At 42.0% G+C, this 12,058-nt stretch overlaps 1 protein-coding gene across 6 annotated transcripts in view; it reads right to left on the bottom strand.

Annotated features, from left to right (window-relative positions):
• armc3 (armadillo repeat containing 3) overlaps positions 1–12,058 on the bottom strand; it is a 350,931-nt gene that overhangs the window by 321,017 nt on the left and 17,856 nt on the right. For all 6 annotated transcript variants that reach the window (XM_070881406.1, XM_070881407.1, XM_070881408.1 and 3 more), the window contains exon 3: positions 1,538–1,655. In XM_070881406.1, coding sequence (XP_070737507.1) covers positions 1,538–1,655 — 118 coding nt within the window. The remainder of the gene's footprint in view (positions 1–1,537; positions 1,656–12,058) is intronic.

The raw sequence follows: 12,058 nt of genomic DNA, 5'->3' as shown, positions 1-12,058 counted from the left end.
TGATGTTGTTTATGGGATAAAGATCAAAGTCCTTATACTACTGACCACCAATTCTTCATTCCTGTACAACTACTACTTGAACAAATAAAAAAATTAAAAACACAAATGCTAGAATTGTGAGAAAGGAATTAGAAAAAAGTAATAATATACGCCACTCAGAATCTGTAAAGAGAACAGTTGGTTAAGTTTTGGGGGTGTATCTTCATCCAACTAAAGATTAAAAGAACTAACATTTTAATACGGTTTCAAAACAAAGGAAAAAATAGAGGGGAAGAGGGATGATGGGATCCCAAAGTGGGGTTAAATGAATGATCTGCAAATTGCTTACGAGAAAACTGTTAGACAACACAAAAGATCAACATTGAGGAATTAAAAGATATAGGAAGAATTAAAGAATATGCAAATAGTTGACCAATAGTTGATGGGAGAGGCTCACACAAACAAAATAAGGGAAATTGATGGAAATAGAAAAAAAGAGAAAAAACTGCAAATATAGTGGCCCAGATATTGACAGGGGCGGGGTTTTCGAACGGGAGGGTGGGGCAAATTTTGGACGGGAAACCCGGAAGTCAGGGTTTCTCCATATGCTGTGGAGTTTCAGCGTGCAGATTTTTTTTGACAATATCCCTGCCCGGAAGTCAGCCTGTTTGACAGGCTTGACTTCTAGTTCTCTGGAGCAGGCCACAACCACAGGTACGGAGCCTGCAGCTGCCAATGGGAGCATGGAGGGAGTGGGGTCGTCCAATCCCAGGAGTCGTCCGATCCCTGATCGGGGTTGGGGCGGGGGGTTGGATTGTGGGGACTTATTGGGGAGGAGGGGGAAGAGTTCAATCCCAGGGAAGTAAGTGAGCTTGGCCTGCTTGGGTGGGGGGAGCACTCCATTACAGGAGCCCAATATTGGTCAGAGTAGAAATGAGAGGGAATGTTAAAGTAGCAAGCCCGACTTGAGCATCTATTATCCCTGATTACTCATACCCTAAAAATCAATAGTTACCCATCCCCTGGATCCTCTCTCTGTATTTTTATATAATGCCTCTGCAACTCAAATAATTGCGTAATAAGTTTCCTACTCTCTGCATTATGTAGCAATAATCCATATATTCTTTTTCCAAAATAAATGTTGCCACTATTGATTATTATGCAAATCTTATTTTTCTCAGCCCACAGAAAGTAAAGTGGCAACTGCTAGCCTCAAATTTTCATCCACTGGGAAGACCAGAATGCCTTCCACTTTTCATGGATAGCTTTTAGCTGCAGTATTACCTTATTTGGAATTTGATATTAAATTACATTTTAAAAACTTACAGAAATATAAAATATATAGTGGATTTAAAAAAGGTGTATCATTTGAAAATGCAAGTATTTTCCTTAAAAAATACCAAGACATCCAAATTAAAGCATATATTTCATTCGTTTAATTCTATAAAATCAATGAAAATGGAATGCAATGATAAAGCAAGTATTCAAAACTGTAACATGGTGAATGTCTTGCAGTATCAACATACAATAAGACAAATGGCAATGAAAATAAACGAACCTTTTTCGGCAAATTTATATATGGCTTCACAGGCTTTAAGCAAAATTTCATCCTCTGGTGAATCCAGCATAAGCACAACTGTGTGTACGTTTTTGCTCTCGATAATAAGCGAATTAAACTGTTGAAGATAGCAGAGTTCATATTTTATGTATTTTTTAATAATCTATCACTTGAAGAAGTGAATAAACATCTTTGGTGTAATATGACCCACTAAGACTGAAACACACATCTAACGCTACTAAAAATCATTTCAACAAGATGTGTAGCAGAAGATTAGAAAATATAACCTATCAATTTAATTCATATTTTCCTGTTCAGAATGGCATTCATGAGCAAATAGGATTAGTTCAAAATGAATCAGAGCTACTGGATAATGCTAGCTTCTTTACAATTTTCATTATAATTTCCAAAATGCAGAGAAAAATCAGTAGAAATGATTTCTGCAACTCTGATGTTTTATTACAAAACTAAAACAATGCAAAGAATGAAATGTTTTGTTCCGCTTCATGTGCAGAAATCTAAAATGTTGCGATAGTTTAACCCTGACATTTGTGATAAATGAAGTTGTTTGCCAACAAGAAATATAAAACTAAATTTCTTTCCCTAAACATTTATCCAACTTGAAAATCTTTATGCCATGGCTTGATAAATAAAAAAACAGCCCATATTTAAATGAAAGATAACATTTTTAAAAGTAAACTTTGGCAGTAAGTTCACAAAGTGTATCATGCTGATCATTTAAAAAACATAACCGGATCCTATATGTCATGAAACTCTATACAATAGGAATAAGCAGCTAGGCAGTTTAAGATTCTGTGCTTGGATTGACATTGTGCTTCAATCAAATATTCTTATCTGGAATCAATTATAAGCTATTCCTCAGAGAATACAAACGTTCAATCATGATAATGGATATCTGTCTTCTTATCACAATACCTATGTGTAGCTAAGCAAGCTTAGTGCCATTTTGATACTAATCGGTGCTGACAGCTTCAAAAGTGAAGTTGTTCTCTTTACTGATGATCCTCTCCAGAATGTTTTTCCTCTCCAATATTTCCCTCTTCTCTCCTGAAGGAGCTTATTCTTCCTAGAATACAGTTCCACAGGCATTGGCAGCCTTCTAGCACTTCGTCTGTTTTGTGTGAGCTTGGACAGTGAGTGTTATTGAGCTTTTTGACCATGCATATAATTATATCCAAGCCTATTTTCCAGCAGAGCGCTAGATAAGTATCAGAAGAGGGAACAATAAGTGATTCCTCCTCCCCTCTCCCTGTCCCACTGACCCTAGCCCAGGGACACCAGACCAATTTAACCACCTTAATTTTTGGCCCAGCTAAGGTCATCAAACTTGGCGCTGCAAGGAATGGAACCAAGGACCTTGAGTTCTACCCTCGCTTGGTAGTCCTAATTATCTGAACATAGTCAAAGTATCTCTCGGAATGGCTTCTCTTCCCAAACCTGCACACTCACCTCTGGAGTCCCCATAATCTAACCTTGGCCCCTCCTCTTCCTCATCTACATGCTACCATCAGTGAAATCTGGAGAGATGGGGTCAGCTTCCACAAGTATGCAAATGACATCCATCTACCTCTAGATCTTCACCACTTCCTTTAACTTGAAAGTGATGGGTGTTCCCACAACTTTGCTGCTCTTGTTCTTCTTGGTGGTAGAAATCACAGGGTAGGGAGGTGCTGTCGAAGCAACCTTGAAGAGTTTCTACATTGCATCCTGTAGCTCATATATTGTACAGGGCCTTGGTGAGGCCACACCTGGAGTATTGTGTACAGTTTTGGTCTCCTAACCTGAGGAAGGACATTCTTGCTATTGAGGGAGTGCAGCGAAGGTTCACCAGACTGATTCCCGGGATGGCGGGACTGACCTATCAAGAAAGACTGGATCAACTGGGCTTGTATTCACTGGAGTTCAGAAGAATGAGAGGGGACCTCGTAGAAACGTTTAAAATTCTGACGGGGTTAGACAGGTTAGATGCAGGAAGAATGTTCCCAATGTTGGGGAAGTCCAGAACCAGGGGACACAGTCTAAGGATAAGGGGGAAGCCATTTAGGATCGAGATGAGGAGGAATTTCTTCACCCAGAGAGTGGTGAACCTGTGGAATTCTCTACCACAGAAAGTTGTTGAGGCCAATTCACTAAATATATTCAAAAAGGAGTTAGATGAAGTCCTTACTACTAGGGGAATCAAGGGGTATGGTGAGAAAGCAGGAATGGGGTACTGAAGTTGCATGTTCAGCCATGAACTCATTGAATGGCGGTGCAGGCTAGAAGGGCCGAATGGCCTACTCCTGCACCTATTTTCTATGTTCTATGTTTCTATATACTTTAGACATGGTGCAAATGTAGAGGAGATGGATATTGAGTCCAGTAGTGGGGCACCATTCATATCTACTGCTCTGTCTTGGATGGTGTCAAGCTTTATGAGTGCTGGTGCAGCTGCACCCATATAGGCGAGTAATGAATATTTCATTACTCTCCTGACATTAGCCTTATAGATGGCAAAGGGGTCTTGAGCCGTCAGGAGGTGATCCACTTCTCGAATAGTACCAAGCCTCTGTCCTGCTCTTGCAACAATGGTGCTGATATGGCTAGTCCAGTTAAGCCTCTGGTGAATGGTGACCTCCACGATGTTGGTGGGGGACATGGCAATGGTGATGCAATTGAAAGTCCAGGGAGGAGGTGGCATTTTCTTGTTTGAGATGAATGATACCTGCAACTTGTCAGCCCAATTCTGGATGCTATCCAAGTTGAGGTGTTGGTACTTTTGCCGGTCGGAAAGCTGTTAGCACCCGTTATCGCCCCCTGGAGGCACTAACGGGAGGCACAAAGGAGGCCTTATACTGATTTCTTAAGGTTGCTCATTCTTTCCCCTTGGTTCCCCATTATTTCCAGAACGTTTAAAGTATTTGTTTAATGTCACTGCCATTTCCTTATTGCCCATTATAATTTCGCCTGTCTCTGCCTCTAACAGGCCCATGTTTACTTTCACTAATCTCTTCCTATTTACAGTGGTGGGGAAAATGTTGGAATCAATTATTAAGGATGAAATAGCAGCGCATTTGGAAAGCAGGGACAGGATCGGACCAAGTCAGCATGGATTTATGAAAGGGAAATCATGCTTGACGAATCTTCTGAAATTTTTTGAGAATGTAACTAGCGAGTTGGACAAGGGGGAACCAGTGGATGTGGTGTATTTAGACTTTCAAAAGGATTTTGACAAGGTCCCGCACAAGAGATTGGTGTGCAAAATCAAAGTGCATGGTATTGGGGGTAATGTACTGACGTGGATAGAGAACTGGTTGGCAGACAGGAAGCAGAGAGTCGGAATAAACGGGTCCTTTTCAGAATGGCAGGCGGTGACTAGTGGAGTGCCGCAGGGCTCAGTGCTGGGACCCCAGCTCTTTACAATATACATTAACGATTTAGATGAAGGAATTGAATGTAATATCTCCAAGTTTGCAGATGACACTAAACTGGGTGACGATGTGAGCTGTGAGGAGGACGCTAAGAGGCTGCAGGGTGACTTGGACAGGTTAGGTGAGTGGGTAAATGCATGGCAGATGCAGTATAATGTGGATAAATGTGAGGTTATCCATTTTGGGGGCAAAAACACAAAGGCAGAATATTATCTGGATGGCGGCAGGTTAGGAAAAGGGGAGGTACAACGAGACCTGGGTGTCATAGTTCATCAGTCACTGAAAGTGGGCATGTAGGTACAGCAGGCGGTGAAGAAGGCAAATGGTATGTTGGCCTTCATAGCTAGGAGATTTGAATATAGGAGCAGGGAGGTCTTACTGCAGTTGTACAGGGCCTTAGTGAGGCCTCACCTGGAATATTGTGTTTAGTTTTGGTCTCCTCATCTGAGGAAGAATGTTCTTATTATTGAGGGAGTGCAGCGAAGGTCCACCAGACTGATTCCAGGGATGGCTGGACTGTCATATGAGGAGAAACTGGATCAACTGGGCCTTTATTCACTGGAGTTTAGAAGGATAAGAGGAGATCTCATAGAAACGTATAAGATTCTGACGGGACTGGACAGGTTAGATGCGAGAAGAATGTTCCCGATGTTGGGGAAGTCCAGGACCAGGGGACATAGTCTTAGGATAAGGGGTAGGCCATTTAGGTCTGAGATGAGGAGAAACTTCTTCACTCAGAGAGTTGTTAACCTATGGAATTCCCTGCCGCAAAGAGTTGTTGATGCCAGTTCATTGGATATATTCAAGAGGGAGTTAGATATGGCTCTTACGGCTAAGGGGATCAAGGGGTATGGAGAGAAAGCAGGAAAGGGGTACTGAGGGAATGATCAGCCATGATCTTATTGAATGGCGGTGCAGGCTCGAAGGGCCGAATGGCCTACTCCTGCACCTATTTTCTATGTTTCTATGTTTTCACATACCTATAGTAACATTTACAATCTGTTTTTATGTTTCTTGCTAATTTACTCTCATATTCTTTTTTCTCTTTCCTTATCAATTTCTTGGTCCTGCTGTGCTAAATTCTAAAATCCTCCCAATCCTCAGGCTTATTACTCTTTTTGGCAACATTATAAGTCTGTTCCTTTGATCCAATAATATCTTTAACTTCTCTTGTTAGCCACGGTTGGACCACTTTTCCCATGGGATTTTTGTGCCTTAACAGGATTATAAACTTGTTGTAAATTATGTATTAATTCTTTAAATTTTAGTTATTGCATATCCACCTTCATACCTTTTAATGTACTTTCTATATCTACTTCAGCCAACTCGTCCCTCATCTCTACCTTGTTTGTTTTGTTTAGATTTAAGGGGCCGAAATTGATGAAGGCCTCCGCCTGCCGAAGTGCCGCCCATCGGACCGCCGATGGCCACCGAGGTCCGACGATTCTTTGGGCGGAATTTTCATCACCCAGGTCCCTTGAGGACAGAGCTGCTTGCACTCAGAGGTCCACTGCTGTCCTGCCGCCGACTCCAGCCGAAGGAACAGGCTTATAATGTTGCCAAAAAGAGTAATAAGCCTGAGGATTGGGAGGATTTTAGAATTCAGCAAAGGAGGACCAAGAAATTGATAAGGAATGAGAAAAAAGAATATGGCATCTTGGTAGGCGGGAGTCTACTTATGTGCATTGGCCGTCCGCTGACGTCTACAGGTGCTTCCCGGTGGCTCTCTCCTCCCGCCTGCTCCAGGCCACGATGAAAGTGGCACTGGGCAGTTCGTCCAGAGGAATGTCGGTGGCAGTGGGCAGTAAGGCCATCAATTTCGGCCCCGAAGACTCTAGTTTTGAACTTAACTAAATTGTTGAGGAACTCGTGCCATGATGATTTAGAAAGAATGGGGCTCGGCATATGTATTATTTGAGTAGGTTGTGCAGTAATGGAATGTGGGTATTTAGTTGGTATACATAAGAACATAAGAAACAGGAGCGGGAGTAGGCCATACGGCCCCTCGAGTCTGCTCCGCCATTCAACAAGATCATGGCTGATCTGATCATGGACTCAGCTCCACTTCCCAGCCCGCTCCCCAAAACCCCTTATCCCCTTATCGTTTAAGAAACTGTCAATTTCTGTCTTAAATTTATTCAATGTCCCAGCTTCCACAGCTCTCTGAGGTAGCGAATTCCACAGATTTACAATCCTCTGAGAGAAGAAATTTCTCCTCATCTGTTTTAAATAGCCGGCCCCTTATTCTAATATCATGCCCTCTAGTTTTAGTCTTTCCCATCAGTGGAAACATCCTCTCTGCATCTACCTTGTCAAGCCCCCTCATAATCTTACACATTTCGATAAGATCACCTGTCATTCTTCTGAATTCCAATGAGTAGAGGCCCAACCTACCCAACTTGCCTCATAAGTCAACCCCCTCATCCCCAGAATCAACCTAGTGAACCTTCTCTGATCTCCCTCCAAAGCAAGTATATCCTTTCGTAAATATAGAAAACAAAACTGTACACAGTATTCCAGGTGTGGCCTCACCAATACCTTATGTAGCTGTAGCAAGACTTCCCTGCTTTTATACTCCATCCCCTTTGCAATAAAGGAAAAGATACCATTGGCCTTCCTGATCACTTGCTGTATCTGCATACTATCCTTTTGTGTTTCATGCACAAGTAACCCAGGTCCCACTATACTGTGGCACTTTGCAATCTTTCTCTATTTAAATAATAACTTGCTCTTTGATTTTTTTTTCTGCCAAAGTGCATGACCACACACTTCCCAACATTATACTCCATCTGCCAAATTTTTGCCCACTCACTTAGCCTGTCTATGTCCTTTTGCAAGTTTTTTGGATCCTCCTCACACATTGCTTTTCCTCCCATCTTTGTATCGTTAGCAAACTTGGCTATGTTACACTCAGTCCCTTCTTCCAAGTCGTTTATATAGATTGTAAATAGTTGGGGTCCCAGCACTGATCCCTGCGGCACCCCACTAGTTACTGGTTGCCAACCAGAGAATGAACTATTTATCCCGACTCTGTTTTCTGTTTGTTAGCCAATCCTCTATCCATGCTAATATATTACCCCAACCCCGTGAACTTTTATCTTGTGCAGTAACCTTTTATGTGGCACCTTGTCAAATGCCTTCTGGAAGTCCAAATATACCACATCCACTGGTTCCCCTTTATCTACCCTGTTTGTTACATCTTCAAAGAACTCCAGCAGATTTGGCAAACATGACTTCCCCTTCATAAACCCATGCTGACTCTGCCTGACTGAATTTTGCTTTTCCAAATGTCCTGCTACTGCTTCTTTAATAATGGACTCCAACATTTTCCCAACCACAGATGTTGGCTAACTGGTCTATAGTTTCCTGCTTTTTGTCTGCCTCCTTTTTTAAGTAGGGGCGTTATATTTACAGTTTTCCAATCTGCTGGGACCTCCCCAGAATCCAGGGAATTTTGGTAAATTACAACCAATGCACCCACAATCCATGCCGTTATTTCTCTTAAGACCCTAGAATGCAAGCCATCAGGTCCAGGGGATTTATCTGCCTTTAGTCCCATTATCTTACTGAGTACCACCTCCTTAGTGATTGTAATTGTGTTAAGCTTCCCCCCCCCCCCGTTCCTCCCCCCCCACCCCCCCATAGCCCCTAGACTATCCACTGTCGGAATATTGTTAGTGTCCTCTACCGTAAAGACTGATACAAAATATTTGTTCAGAGTTTCTGCCATCTCCATGCTCCCCATTACGAATTCCACGGTCTCGTCCTCTTAGGGACCAACATTTACTTTAGCCACCTTTTTCCTTTTTATATACCTGTAGAAACTCTTGCTATCTGTTTTTATATTTTGTGCTAGTTTACTTTCATAGTCTATCTTCCCTTAATAATTTTTTTAGTTGGTATAATTTGGTATAATTTGAAAGTATTTAATAACATTCCACATGAGGTTTTTAAAAAGAAATTATCATGCATGGAAGTATTACATTTTCGTTAGAAAAATAGGGAACATAAGAACATAAGAATTAGGAACAGGAGTAGGCCATCTAGCCCCTCGAGCCTGCTCCGCCATTCAATAAGATCATGGCTGATCTGGTCGTGGACTCAGCTCCACTTACCCGCCCTCTCCCCGTAACCCTTAATTCCCTTATTGGTTAAAAATCTATCTATCTTTGACTTGAAAACATTCAATGAGCTAGCCTCAACTGCTTCCTTGGGCAGAGAATTCCACAGATTCACAACCCTCTGGGAGAAGAAATTCCTTCTCAACTCGGTTTTAAATTGGCTCCTCCGTATTTTGAGGCTGTGCCCCCTAGTTCTAGTCTCCCTTACCAATGGAAACAACCTCTCTGCCTCTATCTTGTCTATCCCTTTCATGATTTTAAATGTTTCTATAAGATCACCCCTCATCCTTCTGAACTCCAACGAGTAAAGACCCAGTCTACTCAATCTATCATCGTAAGATAACCCCCTCATTTCTGGAATCAGCCTAGTAAATTGTCTCTGTACCCCTTCCAAAGCTAGTATATCCTTCCTTAAGTAAGGTGACCAAAACTGCACGCAGTACTCCAGGTGCAGCCTTACCAATACCTTATACAGTTGCAGCAAGAACTCCCTGCTTTTGTACTCCATCCCTCTCGCAATGAAGGCCAACATTCCATTCGCCTTCCTGATTACCTGCTGCACCTGCAAACTAACCTTTTGGGATTCATGCACAAGGACCCCCAGGTCCCTCTGTACCACAGCATGTTGTAATTTCTCCCCATTCAAATAATATTCCCTTTTACTGTTTTTTTTCCCCAAGGTGGATGACCTCACACTTTCCGACATTGTATTCCATCTGCTAAACCTTAGCCCATTTACTTAACCTATCCAAATCTCCTTGCAGCCTCTCTTAGTCCTCTACACAACCCGCTTTCCCACTAATCTTAGTGTCATCTGCAAATTTTGTTGCACTACACTCTGTCCCCTCTTCCAGGTCATCTATGTATATTGTAAACAGTTGTGGTCCTAGCACTGATCCCTGTGGCACACCACTAACCACTGATTTCCAACCGGAAAAGGACCCATTTATCCCCACTCTCTGCTTTCTGTTCGCCAGCCAATTCTCTATCCATGCTAATACATTTCCTCTGACTCCGCATACCTTTATCCTCTGCAGTAACCTTTTGTGTGGCACCTTATCGAATGCCTTTTGGAAATCTAAATACACCACATCCATCGGTACACCTCTATCCACCATGCTCGTTATATCCTCAAAGAATTCCAGTAAGTTAGTTAAACATGATTTCCCTTTCATGAATCCATGCTGCGTCTGCTTGATTGCACTATTCCTATCTAGATGTCCCGCTATTTCTTCCTTAATGATAGTTTCAAGCATTTTCCCCACTACAGATGTTAAACTAACCGGCCTATAGTTACCTGCCTTTTGCCTGCCCCCTTTTTTAAACAGAGGCGTTACATTAGCTTCTTTCCAATCCACTGGTACCTCCCCAGAGTCCAGAGAATTTTGGTAGATTATAACGAATGCATCTGCTATAACTTCCGCCATCTCTTTTAATACCCTGGGCTGCATTTCATCAGGACCAGGGGACTTGTCTACCTTCAGTCCCATTAGCCTGTCCAGCACTACCCCCCTAGTGATAGTGATTGTCTCAAGGTCCTCCTTTCCCACATTCCTGTGGCCTGCAAATTTTGGCATGCTTTTTGTGTCTTCCACTGTGAAGACGGAAGCAAAATAATTGTTTAAGGTCTCAGCCATTTCCACATTTCCCATTATTAAATCCCCCTTTTCATCTTCGAAGGGACCAACATTTACTTTAGTCACTCTTTTCCGTTTTATATATCTGTAAAAGCTTTTACTATCTGTTTTTATGTTTTGCGCAAGTTTACCTTCGTAATCTATCTTCCCTTTCTTTATTGCTTTTTTGTTGCTTTAAATTTTCCCAATCCTCTAGTTTCCCACTAACCTTGGCCACCTTATACGCATTGGTCTTTTATTTGATACTTTCCTTTATTTCCTTGGTTATCCACGGCTGGTTATCCCTTCTCTTGCGTCACTTCTTTTTCACTGGAATATATTTTTGTTGCGCACTATGAAAGAGCTTCTTAAAAGTCCTCCACTGTTCCTCAATTGTGCCACCGTTTAGTCCTTGTTTCCAGTCTACTTTAGCCAACTCTGCCCTCATCCCACTGTAGTCCCCTTTGTTTAAGCATAGTATGCTCGTTTCTGACACAACTTCCTCATCCTCAATCTGTATTACAAATTCAACCATATTGTGATCACTCATTCCGAGAGGATCTTTTACGAGGAGATCTTTTATTTTTCCTGTCTCATTACACAGGACCAGATCTAAGATGGCTTGCTCCCTTGTAGGTTCTGTTACATTCTGTTCTAAGAAACAATCCCGTATGCATTCTATGAATTCCTCCTCCAGGCTACCCCGTGCGATTTGATTTGACCAATCGATATGTAGGTTAAAATCTCCCATGACTACTGCCGTTCCTTTTTCACATGCCTCCATTATTCCCTTGATTATTGCCCGCCCCACCGTGAAGTTATTATTTGGGGGCCTATAAACTACACCGACCAGTGACTTTTTCCCCTTACTATCTCTAATCTCCACCCACAATGATTCAGCATTTTGTTCATTGGAGCCAATATCATCCCTCACAACTGCCCTATCATCTTTTATTAACAGAGCTACCCCACCTCCTTTCCCTTCTTGCCTATCTTTCTGAATCGTCAGATACCCCTGTATGTTTAATTCCCAGTCTTGGCCACCTTGCAACCATGTTTCTGTAATGGCCACCAAATCATACCCATTTGTAATGATTTGTGCCGTCAACTCATTTACTTTATTTCGAATGCTGCGTGCATTTAGGTAGAGTGTTTTCATCCTAGTTTTTAAACCATGATTTTTAGTTTTGACCCCTCCTGCAGCCCTTTTATATTCAGTGGCCCTTTTTGTTTCTTGCCTTTGGTTTCTCTGCCCTCCACTTTTACTCATCTCTTTTCTGTCTTTTGTTTCCCATAATAATTCATTATATGAGGTCACATAATAATTGGAAAATAAGAATCTAAATGGGGTAG

The sequence above is a fragment of the Pristiophorus japonicus genome, chromosome 5, assembly GCF_044704955.1.
Source record: "Pristiophorus japonicus isolate sPriJap1 chromosome 5, sPriJap1.hap1, whole genome shotgun sequence".
Classification (NCBI taxonomy): domain Eukaryota; kingdom Metazoa; phylum Chordata; class Chondrichthyes; family Pristiophoridae; genus Pristiophorus; species Pristiophorus japonicus.
The sequence above is the reverse complement of the archived record's forward strand: the minus strand, read 5'-3'. Positions and strand labels throughout refer to the sequence as shown.